At 38.9% G+C, this 17,451-nt stretch overlaps 2 protein-coding genes across 6 annotated transcripts; both read left to right on the top strand.

Annotated features, from left to right (window-relative positions):
* Positions 1-728: 728 nt before the first annotated feature.
* Positions 729-8,696, top strand: dohh (deoxyhypusine hydroxylase/monooxygenase). 5 transcript variants are annotated; one of them, XM_085386617.1, is made up of 6 exons: positions 729-825; positions 1,334-1,443; positions 1,975-2,142; positions 4,196-4,272; positions 6,739-6,994; positions 7,250-8,696. In XM_085386617.1, exons 2-6 carry the CDS (start codon positions 1,338-1,340, stop codon positions 7,558-7,560), a joined length of 918 nt encoding a protein of 305 aa, XP_085242743.1. In that variant the 5' UTR covers positions 729-825; positions 1,334-1,337; the 3' UTR covers positions 7,561-8,696. The 5 variants fall into 5 exon arrangements, with proteins under 5 accessions (XP_085242743.1, XP_085242744.1, XP_085242745.1 ...); XM_085386618.1 differs by having other exon boundaries at positions 737-825; positions 1,337-1,443; XM_085386619.1 differs by having other exon boundaries at positions 738-794; positions 1,337-1,443.
* Positions 8,697-9,497: 801 nt separating this feature from the next.
* Positions 9,498-16,834, top strand: rsph4a (radial spoke head component 4A). Its single transcript, XM_085386616.1, has 7 exons — positions 9,498-9,709; positions 11,631-11,853; positions 13,749-14,018; positions 14,515-14,964; positions 15,108-15,252; positions 15,796-15,913; positions 16,011-16,834. Exons 1-7 carry the CDS (start codon positions 9,624-9,626, stop codon positions 16,237-16,239), a joined length of 1,521 nt encoding a protein of 506 aa, XP_085242742.1. The 5' UTR covers positions 9,498-9,623; the 3' UTR covers positions 16,240-16,834.
* The last annotated feature ends 617 nt before the right edge of the window (positions 16,835-17,451 follow it).

Genomic DNA, 17,451 nt, shown 5'->3' with positions numbered 1-17,451 from the left:
CAGAAGTACAAAAAAATTACATGAGTCAACCTCAATTTCAAATCGCTTAAATAGGAAATCTAGGAGTGGTATTCAAATGTTCCTTTCAACAACAAATCATTTTATTATTTTGATATACTTTATACTTTATTAAAGTATTTAAATCAAGATTGCAGATTGCTAAAATCTGACATATCATAACATTTACAATCAGACCAGATGCGTTTGAGAAAAATTAATTTTGTTCCTTTAGAGATCATAAGTTCTTTTACAAAAAAAATTGAAAACAACAACAACAAAGGCATATTATCAGCAAACTGACTAATTATAAATTTACTCTATTTTATTTAAATTCCTTGACTATCAGGTGAAATTTCCAAGGAAAATAGCCCCCAATAACCCCCTCTAGAACACTGAGGTGAATAAGTACTCGTTTTTACTTGAAGGACATAACCTCACAGTAGTAATAACCGTACAACTGTCTGTAAATTGTGCTACACTTGTATAGCATGAGCTTCTTTTTTTTTACTTTATCTGTCCGACTAAAGAAAAAAGTTACACACACAACATTATTAGATTTTTTTTCTATTGCTACCTCCATTCCAAATATTGTAAAGGTGTGTGGTTTATGTTCTTAAATAGCCCTGTTTTTTTTGTTTTTGGAGCGACATTTGAGTCTACACTCCATACCAGCTGGTGGCGGCAAAACACAATTTCGTAGTTTTCCAACCACCTGCAAAAATAACAAAAAAGAAGAAGGACACAACCGCTTCCTGCGACTGTCCGTGGATTGTGCTGTGGGGACCGTGACGGAGGTGTGTGAAACGCTGTACATACTGAAGCTTGGTATGTTTAGACAATGGTTACACTGAGCACCGTTGTGTGGTGGAGTTAGTGAATACCGTGTGAGGTAGTTGTGAAAGAGTTCAGCCAATGATAGGCGATGGTTTATTTGTGGAAGCCGGTGTGCTCAGCGCGTGCTCCCGACTCAGGCGCGAGACACCGGAATGTAGTGAAGTGACAGCGGTGTTCACCAGGAAGGAGAGAAGCGTGAAAAAGATCAATAATACATCATATAAAGTACAGAGTTAGCTGCGGGCCGTGGACAGAAACGATATCTAAATACTATATCCTCCGCAGCTGGTTTTAATATTGGCCTGGACTCGAGGTATTTAGTCAAAATCCTCATATGTCTCGGTTATAGTCTATATAACCGTTTTGTTCTCACCTAGCAGTTTTAGATTTTTAGCATAAATAAGATAAATAAGACTTGAATATTAGTAAGACAAAAAAGCTTTCACATTGCTCTAAGTTTACAGGTCCAAGAGTCATAAGTGTGTTGCTCTCTTTACAGCAGCATGGCTACTGTCGAGAACGTTGCATCAATAGGACAGCATCTGGTGGACCCGAGACAGGACCTGACCAAGCGGTTCAGAGCTTTATTTACCCTGAGGAACCTGGGAGGTAAAACACCAGGACCACAGAGTTTTTTATTTTCAAAAACTGGATAAATGACAAAAGCACTCAGCTAAGTAACAGTACTCAAGATTTGCAGTAGTATTTAGGACTCCAACATTGGTTTGTAGGGGTGGGACTCACCCCACACATTCAGTTTCTTCTTTTTTCTTTTTTTTCAAATGTAGTTGTGGTTGTTTCTGTCCTTTCAGTATATTTTAGTAGCCCCTATGTTTTCCAACAAAACTCACATGAAAAAAGTAATCTTTAAATCCCTAAACTTTGCAATAACGTCTTGTTCTCAGACTTGCAGCCTCCAGTCTTTTCCTCGTCGTCTGGTTGGCTTAATCACAGAAAGCAGCACTGTACTGTTTGAAAGACAAGACATTCAGTTTTTTCTTTTTCTCTGAGAGATCTTTTTTTAATGTAAACTGAAATCACAGCACAGCTGTTGCATATTGTTGCAATATATTTGCTGTGACTGAATGCCTGTAGTGATTTTTGGGTGAACTAATTCAGGGTGTCATCTGTGTGTGTCAGGTGCTGAAGCTATAGAATGGATCAGCAAAGCCTTCGCTGATGAATCAGCCCTGCTGAAGCATGAGTTGGCTTACTGCCTGGGACAGATGCAGGACAAACGGGCCATTCCTACTTTGACTGCTGTTCTCAAAGATAAACAGCAGGAGCCAATGGTTAGGCATGAAGCAGGTAAGCATGCTTGATGAGGTTGAGGAGTCTGTGTACTACCAACACAAGTATTTTGACAGAGTATGTTTTATGTAAGCTCTGTGCTCTGCACAGATGGTGCGTGTCCAAGTGTTCATTTGTTGCTGCACTAAGTACAGAAGTTCCCAATTAATCTGCTTTTTGTATTTACAACACACGCGCAATACAGACGCACGTGCACTGTGTAAAATACCTAGAGTAGCAGAAAAGTAGAAAATGAGCTACTCTCTTGTGTCATCAATTTTTTTTCCTAACAGTAATTTAGGTAAGGTGGTATAATTAAACAATTACCGTATTTCCCGGACTACAAAGCGCACCTGAATATTAGCCGCACAAGCTAAAATCAGGGGAAAATCCTGTTTTGTACATACATTAGCCGCACCTGACCAAAAGCCGCAGGTGTTTCAATATTGACTCATCATATGTAAGAGAATATGCACAAAGCGAATTGTCAGGAAAGAGATGGCTGTTTGGAGACACACCCCTTTTATTAATATTTTGAAAATCAAGTTATGGGTACATATTTGCACATGTGCTGTGCTTCATAAATGAGTAACAAATGTAGTACATAACAGTAACCTACAGCACACCAGAAAAATAGATTCAGACTACCTTTTAGGCTCAGGTGCAGTGACACGGCTTTAACAAGAAGAAAAGTCAGTCATTCACCACCATCTTCCTGCGCACTAAAACCACCAAAGTCCTCTTCTCCAGTGTCGGAAACGAACAGGCTCAGGATGGCTTCGTCATCCACTCTCCGCTTCTCTCCTTCGTTGTCACTTTCAAAACCAAAGATAATCCTCATTGTCATTGTCAGTGTCAGAGTCGAACACCCTCTGAAGGGCCGTGGCGGTGTCCTCCTCTTCATCATGCAGCAGTCCAGCCCTTCGAAATCCGTTGGTGATCGTGGATGTTTGCACACTTTTCCACGCTGTCAGATTCCACCGGTGGAGTTGAGCACAACTTGCTTTTCGCAAGTTTATCGCCGCTCGTCATCCACGACTCCCGCTGAACGCGTAGCGCTACTTTGAAGTTTGTTTTTCGCGCTACTTGTACGGCACTATGTTGCCTGGCGGATGGACATGTGACCAACATACCACTCTTGAACCCCGATCCTTCCGCCAGGCAACGTAGTGCCGTACAACAGCGGAACAAACAAAACAAATCGTCTTACGATATCACAAAAATCATGGACAATCTATAGAAAAGCCGCACCTGACTAAAAGCCGCAGGGTTCAAAGCTTGTGCAAAAAGTAGCGGCTTATAGCCCGACAATTACGGTAAATAATATAATTTAGTTGCTCCTTCACAAATCTTATCTTTGCTAAGTACTTTGTGACAAAAAGCAGTATAATCGTATAATCAGCTGCTTGTCAATTGAGTCTGAAGCTTTGCCATTTTGGGCTGGTTACAACGTTGTTGTTTTTTTTGTGCTGCAGCCTTGTGGAGATGGAGTAATGACATGTAGACCAGTTTCATGTACTGCAGGTTCTGGTTTGAGAGATGCAATCCTCTCCCTAGCTTGCTCTGGTCTCTAGAGCACCACAAGGACCATTTATGCAGACAGTGGAGCTGGAATTCCATCCACTGCAGTACACAATCATGGCATCTGAATGATATCAAGGACTGCCAAAACAATAAATACTAAAATGAGTAGCCAAATATACTGCCCCCACATTAAAATGCTTTAGTGGTCTTTGTAAGGAGCACTAGGTGCCTTGCGAAAAGGCCACACTTTGACAGAATTGTCCCTAAAGAAGGTCATGTTGAACTGAAAGAAACTGAGAATGTGCATTTGGCATGAGGGACTGTTAGTGAGCTAATATTTAACCACTCTCTTTCTGCTAAACATAAGTTTGTGTAGAAAAGTATAAGTTTACATACATGTGTATGCAAACTCACAATACTTTCCTGGCGTAAGCATGATGGATGCTTTTCAGAAAATATTTTGAGACTTGCAGGATGCAAAAACAAATGAAAGCTGGAAACAGCGGTGCAGTTTTGAAGTCTGACTGCTATCTCTGTGTACTTGTAGGGGAAGCTCTGGGGGCAATTGGTGATTCTGTGGTTTTGAACCTACTGAAAGAGTACAGTCAGGATCCTGTCATTGAGGTAAGAGCATATCACAAAACTTGCCTGCAACTTTCAACTTGATTTCCATTTTACCTGCTACAGAACAGACCTACAATTTAGGCTTGGACTAATTTAACAGGATATTAATTAATTTTGAAAGTAACTGAAAAACTTGATTGACTGTTGTTGACTGGTTGTTGTCATGCCTTTATTGTCACATCACCTCCTAACGGCCATCTTTCAGGCTGCTCTTGATGTTTCCTGCTGCCTTTTAAAGTTTTTTCCTAAAACCTTTTACTAAGTGTATTAAATCTTTGGTGGTACAGAAACTATGCCCTCTACTTTGACATCTTCAACTCTATAGTGTCACCACTGCATTCCAATCCATCCCTGAAGTGTGGTTTTCCTTGCTAGCCTTTTTAAAATATTATCATTATTATTATTATTTATTTTTTTAGCCTGTTTATTAACTGCTTGCTGCTCTGACATTGTCTGCTGGTATACTCAGTGTTACAAGATGATATCCAAGACTCCGTCTTGTAAGTTGGGGATCAGCGCTTGTCTTGTTGGGTACTGCTGCTGCCACTGCCACCTCTATTTCTGCTGCTGTTACTGCTCCTACTGCTGCATCTGATTGATGACATGCTACTGTGCCCCCTAACTGCTCACCATCTGCCACCACCTTGAGCGTCCTTTTAATTCTGGTGCTTGTTGTTGATCGCTCTATGGTCTGACACATGGCGGTGCCCACATGAAGGACATTAAGACCACAAAGTCTCTGCAATAGTTGTCTGTCTTGGCACTAATGACTTAATATATTGTCAGAGAACCTCAAGCAAGGCTTTATACACCTCGTGGGCAGCCACTGGAAAGCAATCTGTCACCTCTGACTTGCTGTCATACCCCCTTTTATTTAGTAATGTAAAGTTCAGCTGTTTAGAGTTCAATGGCACATCTGGTTTAAGAGCTAATGCATTAATAAAGACATTCCCTTTGTGTACTACAACCTGTCATTCCTCAACTGCTTTGAACTTTTTCAAGCGAAATTGCCTTCACCGAAACCACTGGGATTCACACAATCTGTCCACAGGCATTGAACTAACCCTTCACTCTTGTGGTCTTTACAGCATAAATCCTGTTCACTCCCACTCTATTACAGAGACAGCTGTTTTCGTACCATTGCTACTAGGCAACATTTACAACAATACCAGTGTGATACCCATGTCTGTTTACCCATTTTCAAGGTCAACCACCCCCACTTTACCATTTCCTCAGATTGTAAGACACAGATGGGAACAATCCCATCGATCATCTTTGCACATGCAAGCTTACTAAAATTATTGCTCTCTGCTTCAATTATTGCCAGTTTTTCCAGTAGAACTTTATCTAATTAATCATATATACTTAACAATATTGTCACCTGTATCAATCATTTCCTGTATTGGTGAAACTTTCCTTAAAATGTGGGACTATGGAACTTTGTCCACCCAATACTTAAATTCCCAGAGGTGCTCAAGCCGTGTTGGAGTTATAGCAGTAGTTTACAAGGGTAACTAAAACTGTGTTCCATTTACTCCTGGTTTATTTCACTCCTTCAAATTGCTAACATTCAACATTCAGTGTGAATTTTCTGGTCTACTGGTTTTTACTCTTGGTGTATCTATAAACTCCCTGCAGCTGTCTTATCAATTCAATTCAAAACCCCAGCAATCATATCACCTCCTATGAGAAAGCGCTTTGGCAACAGTGGGAAGGAAAAACTTTCTTGTGGTGGCTGCAGCACAATGTGCCAGGTTTTGTCACAACGAAAGTCAGTGTGAGACATGGTGAGCATAATGGCCACATTAAGGCACAACCCCCACTAGGGTTTAAATACCTGGGACTCTCCACCATTTGATTTGGTGAGTTCTAAGTGAGTGGTAACAAAATCTTGCTAATTTTCAGAGGGTATACATACCATGTTACGGTCATAAAAACTGAATGTGAGCAGAGCAGCAGTTTGAAATTGACTGGTTAAAATACAGTCATAATGGTCCTCATATACTCATCATCTCATGTTGTTTCTTTGTTTGTCAGAAACATTAAATATGTAAGTCAGAGGAACTTTAAGAGACGCTAAGCAGAGACAAAGTAAATATGACTTCAACTTTTGGAAGAATTCAAGTCTGATATGTCATTTAGCATGCTTCATACAACTGTGCTTTATTTAGCACAGTCACACACTTGACAGTTAACTCACACCTATGATCTCATAGGCCTGGACTGAACCACTGACTTTCCCAGTATATAATCTCATTTGCCTCAGTATTTCAGTGTTTTAACTTCATAATTGGACATATTTTTATTTATAAAAAAATGCCATTTATTATTTTTTGAGGTTTACATTTGGTGATAATTTCAGTTACTCTTGATACTTGAAACCACAACTAAAATTGCAGCTTGCACTCTCAATTATTAACACTCGGTTGATACAGAAAATAACATAAAAGTTGACAATCTATACAGGTTGCAGAGACATGTCAACTGGCTGTTCGACGGCTAGAATGGCTTCAGAGTGGAGGAGAGAAAACGTTGCAGGACGGACACGCAGATAAAAACCCCTACTGCTCTGTAGACCCAGCCCCTCCAGCAGCAAGGAAGAGCGTGCCAGAGCTGCGCTCCGCACTGCTGGATGAAAGCCTGCCACTCTTTGACCGCTACCGTGCCATGTTTGCCCTGCGTAACCTTGGCACTGAGGAGGCTGTGTTGGCACTAGGAGACGGTAAGGTCCAACTTTATGGTAAACAATTATGTGAACATTTATTTCACTCAGCAGTCATCGTTAATCTGATAATACTACATGCAAACTATGGTTCTAGAACACTCAAGGAACTTGAAGATGTCGTTACTGAGCACCTAATAAAATATATGCATATATGAAAGTCAGTAACTGTAAATCCTTGTGAAGTATAAAAATAAGTATGTAGAACTACGCAGATGGAAATTAATATGTGCATCCGATTCTGTTTGCCTCCAGGCCTGCAATGCTCCAGTGCTCTGTTCCGTCATGAGATTGGCTATGTTCTGGGGCAGATGCAGCATCCAGCAGCAGTCCCAGCCCTCCGTGCAGCTTTGGAGCGTTCCAACGAGAACCCCATGGTCCGGCACGAGGCAGCGGAGGCTCTAGGCTCAATTGGCAAAGACGAGTGTCTGGCCGTGCTGCAGCGTTACCGTGAAGACCAAGAGCGTGTTGTCAAGGAGAGCTGTGAGGTTGCACTTGACATGCTGGAGTATGAAAACAGTGGACAGTTCCAGTATGCAGATGGATTGGTCAGGTTACAGGGTTAATTTTTAATTATTTAGGTCAGTACTGAGGTCACCTTGTGTTTAAAGGTAATTAAACACAATTTGTTGCTAACAGTAATATTTTCTTTACTTCAATATAGCTAAGTTGAAAACCAAATATATTTAAAAAAAACAAAGGGTGGAACATGGATAATATAGGGTCATCCACCCTAATAGCCTGTGCCTTTGACCAGCTGCTGCTCTTGCCCCATCATTCAGCTGCTCCTTCAAATCATCCCCAAGTACAAATATGGAGGAGAAGCTGCCCAGCCAACAGCAACATTGGGAGACGTGCACAGAAGCAATGGAGTGAGTAAAGAAGGACTGCTATAACAACCAGCCAGCCTCTGTTGTATGGCACCAGAAACAGACTGGTGATCAGGAGATGAATGAGTGTGGTTTGTTGGGTCCTAAATTTTAAAGCCAAAGTAATCAACTCTATCCAGCTTGCATATTGAGTTTTTTTTATGTCCAACTAAAAATCAGCCCACTCAAAAAGATCATCTGGAAAAGAGCAGAGTTTGTTTATTGAATGGAGTCATATAAACGATAAAACAGACTGTCACAACCAACAGAACAGCAGGACAACACAAAGCAGTGCAACCCCAGGCTATAGAGCCTTCCACATATTCACGTGCAAAAGACAAAACAACACAGAAGAGAAGGCAAAACAAGAAAATGGGGCAGAAAAGCGTGGCAAAGAGAGAGCGAACCCTCCGGACCCTCTATTTTATTGAGTAAGGACCCTCTGCTCAATCTGAATTCATCCTGCATTGTGCTTCTACAGTTTGATGCAAACTTCTCATTTTAAACTGTCTGCTACAAGCATTCGTGGTGTGACGTAGACCTTGATTTGTCGTGCTTCTCTTGGTACTTTGCTCCTAAATTACCATGGAGCACAGCTTGCAGTTTAAATGTAAATTTTTTTGTTATTTACAGTCAACTGTATAAAATTAAAATGATCTTACATACTAATGTCTCTCCTGAGTTTCACGAAGACCTTCTTCCCTCAAGTCCTACAACTCAAATTCTCATAACTGCTTGTGGTTTTGCACATCAGATAATTAAAGCTTTATTTGTAAGCATCAGTAAGTAAGCAATAAAGTACAGACTTCATGCCAAATAAAGAATCCTTATTATCACGCCTGTCAGCGTAGTCCAGAGTAGGTCTATTAAGACATGGATGAGTGAGTTTGGTGTGTAAGAACTTCACCTGCACAGAGTCCCGATTTCAACCCAATCGAACATCCCTGGGATGAATAAGAGCAGAGACTGCAAGGCAGGCATTTCTCACAAAGCCCTTTGGTGCTGCAGGTGAACACTATCCAGGTACAAAAGGACAAATGTGAGTTGTTGGCAACTTGTACCACTGTTGCTGAATTTTGGAAAGTGATTTATGTCTAGGTGTAGATTTGTGTTGATGTTTAATTAATGGAAATTCCCTGCATCCTTAAAACTACAGAATCCAATTTGTCCAAATTGTCGAGATTTAAAGTGGATTATATAGACTAGGTGTATTAGAATAGACCATATACTTGCAGTAAAACAGCCATTTAGGCTTTAAAAAATAAAAATACAACTCAAAATATTTTATACATAAAATAGATAATATAATGTATCTATAAAATGTTTATATAATGTTTTATATTCAGTCGGGCACATTTGTTTTTGATTGTTAGTTAAATATTTTAAAATGTACGTATTGATCTTTCAGTGGTTTTTAAAAAAATTCTTTTTAATAATTCTTATTAATTAAACAATAATAACAAGAAGTATGATGTCTTGCATTCATTATGACGGTATAGTTTTAATTTTCCAAACACATCCTGGTATCGGATAGCAAAGGCAAGCAGTGGTGTCGCACATCACTAACCGCCAGGGTGCATCCGCGAGCCTAGCAACCAGAGCCCTCTGTTAGCGAGCGCCACCGTTACAGTAACTATAGCAACCCTTGGAGTCTGTATACGGCGGTACATTGAGAAAGCGGTAAGACGAAATTTTGGAAGTCTTTTCCACGCTTGTATAAACCGTTACTCTGTCCATACCTCAGACGTAGTTGACGAACGATGGACGGAAAAGAGGAGAGAGTGCAGTCAGCTGCCGCGTTCAAGTCTTATATGTTGAAAAACAGCACAAAGAGCAACCTGAACCTGTAAGTTACCTTTTTATAGTACTAGTTAGTATCTGATGCTCTCATGACCTACTTGTCTGTTTGTTAATTTATTTCAATCATGTAAACAATGTGCACAAGTTCATTTAGAAAAGAAAAAAAAGCTATACAAAATAAAGCCAATACATTTCAACATTGCTTCACCGGTTCTGATTCAGTTACATATCGAAAGCAGTGGGAAGAAGTGCACACTTATTTAATCCCACCCATTCGCAATACGTTATCGGTCAATATTTAATCAGCTTCCTTGCTGATGTAATCTAAGTTATAATAATGAACACATTTATAATATAATATGATATTTACACCAAATCGTATCATTATGTTTTGTGATTCCATAGCTTTGCCTCCACACTACAAGACCAGTACCTCCATTTTTGAAAAGTTAGCTGTACAATGCAATAAGCATGAATAAACTTTCCTAAACAGAGACATTCACTGAATTTCAACATTCTCCCTTTCTTTATAACTCCTTTGCTTAATTCGATGTTATTTGATCTGTGATCCAAATGTAACTATTAACATATATGCAAAAATGTTTGAAACATGTTAAAGCTGTATTGGCACCAGGGCATTATCGGGCTATGGATAAGATTTTGTAATGATATCCATAGCTGTATAACCCCTAGATCTAGTTCATTCTGATTTCACTGAGTTTCGTTTCCTTCCGTGTCCTGTTTGACTTGGTCTCTGTGGATCCTCCCCAGCAATCCCCTATGTGTAGCATGTTATGTCTGGTTGCGAATGTCAAGTTTTTGTCTCTGTCTTGTCTCCATGTCTCTCTCCCTCTTTCCCTGTCATTCTCTCTCTTGCTCTCTCTCTGTCTTCACTTTCTTTGTGTTTGTCTTCCTAGTCTTGTCTCTGTGTCGCCTCCCTGCATTCCCTTTATTTAGTCAGTCTTGTCTCTGTTTGTTTCCCTTGTCTTCCTGTGTCTGGCCTCTGTCTGTTTGCAGTTTTATTTTGATAGTCTCTAGTGTTATGTGTATCATGTTCAGTGTCGCTTTCCTTGTCTCTACAGCAAAGAACATTACTAATAAATACTGGTTATAAAGAACCTTAAGCACACTTTTATCATTTGATTTGTAATGCCATTATACAATAACGTTCTGCATTCTTCAGTTTCTCCTCCCCTTTCATAAAGGATGGTCCAGTATGCTATGCAGAGGATGCAAGCATTAAAGCACTGAAGCTTAGTATTTGAAGAATACTATTATGTCCTCCATGCAGATACTTCCATATCACGTCTGTTAGTTAGGAACCTTCCTAAGCAAAATTGGCTATTTGAACGCATATTGGGTTTCTGTATGTGTGTGTGTTAGTTCATGTATTATTTCTTTATTTCCTGTCTCGTTAATTCCGAGTTGTTTGCAGCTATCTTTCCTGATGTTTACCACCTCCCTAATTACTTACTGTGTGTATATATTGTCTCAGTTTTCCGTCATCTGATGATCTCTGATGATCCCTCGGGATAAAACCCCCATAGATGGTGGTCTGATTAGTAGATGTACGCTCACGGCATCCTGAGCCACAACCACTGGAACTGGTGTCTGTGACTTATTTAGTGACACAAGAGCTTCTTTTTCACTCTAATTAAATTCTGGCTAAATTTTTGCATGTTAACTAGTATTGTGCTGCCCATGTGAGTTGCCAGGGGAAATGCACCTTTAGAGGTGAGAACTTCAAAACTGTTGCAAGACCAAATTTTGCAGCATTTAAAGATGCAGTAAAAAGAAAAGGCAGTTTAGATGAAATAATACAGCAATACAACAGAATAGTCTCATGAAAAACCTTTGACAAAATGTCTTGTGGAACCATATGGTATCTGTGTATTAATATGTGTGCTAATATGTACAACTAAGATTTATAGGTTGATATGTACCAAACTGTGTAACTGATGTTCTAGTTATGACCACCTCACTCGCTTGCTGACGAAGTTGATGGATGAGCAGCCACAAAATCCAGTGGATGTGATAGAGGATATAAGCAGTGATGTAAAACGGGGTTTGTTAGAAGAGATGCAGAGCACTCTGCAAGATCTTCCAGAGACTACAGCTGATGTGGAGCTGGCTAAGCAACAGCGCCTGCTCTTTACTCGGCCAAAAGATGTGGATCACGAGGAGGAACTGGTATTGACCACACACACCTACACTGTTTGTTCTACAACTTTTATATACAGCAATCTGTCCCTTTGTTAAATGCTAAGGTGATGGATATGAGGTTAGGTTGTGGATCCGTTCAATTCAGTTTTATTTATATAGTGTCAAATCACAACAACAGTTGCCTCAAGGCATTTTATATTGTAAGGTAGATCCTACACCAATTCAGAGAAAAAAGAGAAAACCCCAACAATCATATGACCTCCTATGAGTAAGTGCCTTGGCGACAGTGAGAAGAAAAATCTCAGTTTTAACAGGAAGAAACCTTGAGCAGAAACAGGCTCAGGAAGGGATGGCCATCTGTCATGACTGGTTTTGGATGAGGTGAGGAAGACGGAATCAAAGACATGCGGTGGAACAGAGCCAGAGATTATTAATAACTAATAATTCACTGCGATTGAACTTCACCAGGGAAGTGTGTTTGCCTTGCTCCGTTTCAGGTTTTTTCCTCACCATCAGAAGTTCTTGGTACAGGTTGGACTGTAGAAATAACTGTCAATAACTGTCACTTTTCATCAGCTTTAAGATGTGGTGCTATCCTATGCTTCTTCATAGCTGTGATGTCCCGGGTCATTCAGGTTTTGACTGGTGCATTTGTAGCTGTGGGAGTCCAGGTTGATAGAGCTGGGCACTCCATCTGCCCAGATGTCCTGCGGCCTCTGTGCAACTTCCTGTTGAGGCCTCTTCTTTAACCCCTGTACAACCAGCCAGCGCCTGAGCTTTTCTGGGCTAAACTCAGATTCTAGAAACTTGTCCTGCTGGATCTTTTAAGGCCTCCTCTAGGGAGAAGCCCCACTTCACCCTTTCTTACTGAGCTCCATACTAGCCTCCAAATCCCAGAAAGTAGAGTCATCACTGGTCTAGGGGTTGGATGGTTCTGGTGATGTCAAATGGGTGATACTCCAAGTACTAGTCAGTGTATGACAGAAGACAGAGGAAAGAAGAGAACGAGGCATTAGTTTGTCATATTTTTAGAGACAACAGTGACATGCTGACCATTAGAGATTGTTAATGAAAATATTAATATTGAGCTACATCGTTTTCTGCAGTAAATCCTCAGGTTGTATGAAGGTGAGAAAAAAATACATAGCCTCTTCTCTCTATAGCGGCAATATCCTTCCAACCCTGCAATGCATAAAGTTCATTATATGTAGTTATAACTTTTTAATTGACATTTTGCAATACATGAGAATTTGAACCATATACATAAAAATAAAAAACATTAAAAAAAACGCAGATACTTCATTCACTAGTTTTTGATGCTTCAATGAGCTCTTTAGAAGGATGTTCTTTTCCAAATGTCTGTAAAGGCAGCCTGCTTCATTAGGTGATTGATTTTATACACCTCTGTCAATGGGATTGAAGAATGTGGATTTTAACTTATATGCTGTTTTTGTGTACAGATTTCCAGCTCTTATGGTGAAAATGAGGATTTATTGCCATTACACCTAAAAATTAATCAGTAAAGTGTCATCCTTCATTGGGGGAAAGGAGTTGCTACAAGTTGTGTTAAACTAAAGTGCTAATCCTAGTGCTAATCAAGGTGGTTAAAACTGTAGAGTGAACATCATCAGACTCCTTCCTAGTGTTTCTATGCAGGATATTGACTTTGTGGACAGTAATAGGTCATAATAATAGTTTTTTTTGTATGTGTATGGGCTTTGTGGAGCACGGAGTTTCTGCCTGTAGTATTTTACTTAACACATTTGTAAGATATTTTGTACTCCAGCTGAATTTAATCCAATGACTCTTATATTATATCTTTAATAACTCTTTTAATTTCTTGGGAACTTTATGTTTGTATTACTTGTTCAGTATATAAAACTGAATTTGTATTGTGTAACACAGCTTATTGGTCTTTTTAGGTGGAAACACCTCTTCCTAATGTGAGTGAGTTGAGCTTCTACCTGGAGCAGGCTGGAGTGGGTTTGGGCAGAGAGGAGATGCAGAGAATTTTTCTTGCTCTCAAGCAGCTTGTTGAGTCACAGCTGCTGTTGCAATGCCGACTATGGGGCAAAATTTTGGGAACAGAGAACAGCTATATTGTTGCTGAAGCTGTTGTTGAAGGGGACGACCATAGCATCGATGAACCAGCTGAAGAAGAGGAGCGAGAGGCTGATACTCAGGAGAATGAGGTGAGGAAGTAAAAAGTGTGGTATTGAAAATGAATTAGATATGCTTGTAATAAAGAGTAGTAAAAAAAAACACATTCCTACTTTTTACACTGATGTTACACTCCTCTGCCTTTGCATGTCATCTGCTCCATTGCAACGTAAACTTCATTTACTTTTGATACCAGGTACTTCTCTACTTTGTTTTCCACAACAAAGTACCTCCTCAATATTGGGGAGCTCTATCACGATAACAGTACTAGACAACAGTGAATCATATTAACACAGTACTCTGTGTTATTATGATATACAATATATACTATATACTGTAATATCACAAACAATACAATGATAAAAAAAATGGTACAATCAAAAAAAATACAAAAACAGTTGTAAAAATGAAATTATGGAGCTGAGGAAAAGGGTAGGATCTACTCCCCCACCCTATTATTTCACAAAGTATTGAAGTAAAATTAATTGGTGAATTATTAATTTAGTCCAAATGTGCTTTTGCTTTCAGATAGATCAACTTCCTCAGTCGACCTATAAACCCCCATCAGTTGTGCCAAAGGAAGCCACAGGAACAGGTGCTAATAAGTTTGTTTACTACGTGTGCAATGAGCCTGGTCTTCCTTGGGTAAAGTTACCTTCCGTCAGTCCTGCACAGATCACTGCTGCTCGACAGATCCGCAAAATTTTCACTGGGAAGCTGGACACCCCAATTGTGAGCTACCCACCTTTTCCTGGGAATGAAGCTAACTATTTACGAGCACAAATTGCCCGAATCTCTGCTGGCACACAAGTAAGCCCTCAGGGCTTCTACCAGGTTCTAGAGGAAGAAGGTGATGAGGAAGATGAAGTATCCCAGAGCAACTATGAACCAAATCCAGACTTTGAGGGTATTCCAGCTGCTGAAATGGCTGAGTCTTTGTCTAACTGGGTGCATCATGTTCAACACATCTTGCTGCAGGTATGGGTCTGATCAGACAAGGTTCGTGGGCATTCTTTCACCTATTGAGTGTGTCTGGATTTGTCCATCCATCTTCTTCAGGGTCGCAGTGATGCTGGAGCCTCTATTGCCTTTAAATAATGTGTAAAAAAAAATGATTTTAGGGTCGCTGTACATGGGTGAACTTGGCAGTAAAACCAGGAGAGGAATCTAATGAGGAGGGAGAAGCTGATGAGAAGGAAGAAGAGCCTGATGAGCCAGAGCCAGAGGTTGGACCCCCTATGTTTACACCTATCTCCCAAGATGCAGGTCAGTCTTTGACTTTGGACACTTTTCAGGCAAACCAGTAGTTTAGTTTCTCACACTGATGAGAAGGTCATAATGTTGCCCAAAATTTCATTCAGCATACATGTATGAGTGTATATATATATATATATATATATATATATATATATATAACCGTATATATATATATATATATATATATATATATATATATATATATATATATAACCGTATATATATATAACCGTATATATATATATATATATATATATATATATATATATATATATATATATATATATATATATATATATATATATATATAACCGTATATATATATATATATATATATATATATATATATATATATATATATATATATATATATATAACCGTATATATATATATATATATATATATATATATATATATAACCGTATATATATATATATATATATATATATATATATATAACCGTATATATACATATATATACATATATGTATATATACATGTTTATATTTATTTATTTATTTATTTATTTATATTGAGTCTGTTTTTTCTCAGAAATGTTCAACACTCCTCCCTGGAGCCTTAGTTTGTCCTCCACACTAACATCTCAGCATGCAGTAGCAGTGCTGCGTTCTAACCTCTGGCCAGGCGCATATGCGTATGCCTGTGGAAAGTAAGTGAGAAAATCAGAGTGCCTTTGTTTGTACATATGATATCATAATGTCCTGAAGGTGTAATTACAAAGTACCATGTGCTGTCTCTTAATACAGGAAGTTTGACAACATATATATTGGATGGGGTTTAAAGTATACTGGAGGAGGGTATACCCCACCTGTCCTCCCACTGCCACAGAAAGAATATCCTAGTGTTCCCGAAATCACAGAGGCCTTGGACCCATCATTGGAGGAGGAACAGACCCTGAAAGAAGCTTTAGAGGAGCAACAGGCTGTCCGAGAGGAAATGGAGGCGACAGAAGAGGAGGAAGAAGAGGATGACTGAGTAAAAAGTTGACATTAAATTAAAAAGAAAAAAGATATGCAAGCCAGTGTCAAATAAATTAGTTTACTTGTGGACCTTTAATGTAGTTTAGGAGAATGCATTTTAATATTTAGAGGGCAGATGCAAAATGAGATGTTGTGGAAAAATTCACTGACTCTTTAATAAGTTGAATAAATGGTATTATTTTTGATTTGATTTCTTATTTCATATTTCAAAATGAATTATTGAGCCATTAATAAATACTTGAAATCAAAAATAGATTTCACAAAAAAAAACTCTCAATGAAAGCCTTGTTTAAAAAAACATTTTTGAATTCTAAATTAAAAAACAGATTTTGAAAATCTTTTTAAATATACAATTTAAAAGAGCACTATGAGTAAATGGATTCAAAAATCAAAGATTAACGGAGAGCTGAACCTCTGAGTGTGCGCCTGTCGACTCAGACCAGTGCTTGTGTCCAGTCATAAGAGGAGTAATAAATAAAAACAAGGTGCTGTTTGGTCTGCGTAGCATAATAAACTGGGTAACTTTAGCCTGTTTACAGTACTTTATTTGAATATTTTTTGCTTATTTTTCAAAGGAAATACCCATGTGATTTCTGCTATAATTTACTTTGTTGTTTTAGATTAGATGTTGATTAAAATATATACCAACATTTTATTGTATTTTTATTATATGATAATGATTATGAACATACAGCACATATTTACACTATGCCCAGCTGGCTGTGCATTGTGCTTCTGGTATGCCAGAGTGTCTCTTATTTGATAGTTAAAAAGTTGGCAACCCCAGTTGAATGTAATATGCTAACATGGCTAATGCTAGCATGACTAGATGTAATCCCGCTCTTTTTTTTAATTTTTTTTTTATTTTTTATTAATTGAACTTTTAATTGCAAAGCAGGAAAACAGCAGTCACCAGCATATACATACACAGGACAAAGATGCATCTACATGTATGGCAGGACGTGGGAGGTAGAAAAAAACCCCAACAGCAATAGTAATAAACAATGAAAAAGGTTAACAATCGTCCCTTTGTTGCCAGGCTAAATCCCGTAAGCCCGAATTCAACCTCTGAGCAGAAGGAGTGTCCAGATAGGCCAAAAAAGGGTCCCGGTAGAAAAGGAAAGGTTTGTCCTTAAGTGCCGTAGAGAAGGCTTCCATTGGCACAATACTTATCACAGACTAGCCAATGGTTGATAGATGGAGCCTT

This window comes from Rhamphochromis longiceps, linkage group LG17 (genome assembly GCF_057381845.1).
Source record: "Rhamphochromis longiceps isolate RC_006_pf linkage group LG17, R_longiceps_female_GT1.1, whole genome shotgun sequence".
NCBI lineage: Eukaryota > Metazoa > Chordata > Actinopteri > Cichliformes > Cichlidae > Rhamphochromis > Rhamphochromis longiceps.
Note: the sequence above shows the minus strand (reverse complement) of the source record. Positions and strands in the feature narration are given on the sequence as shown.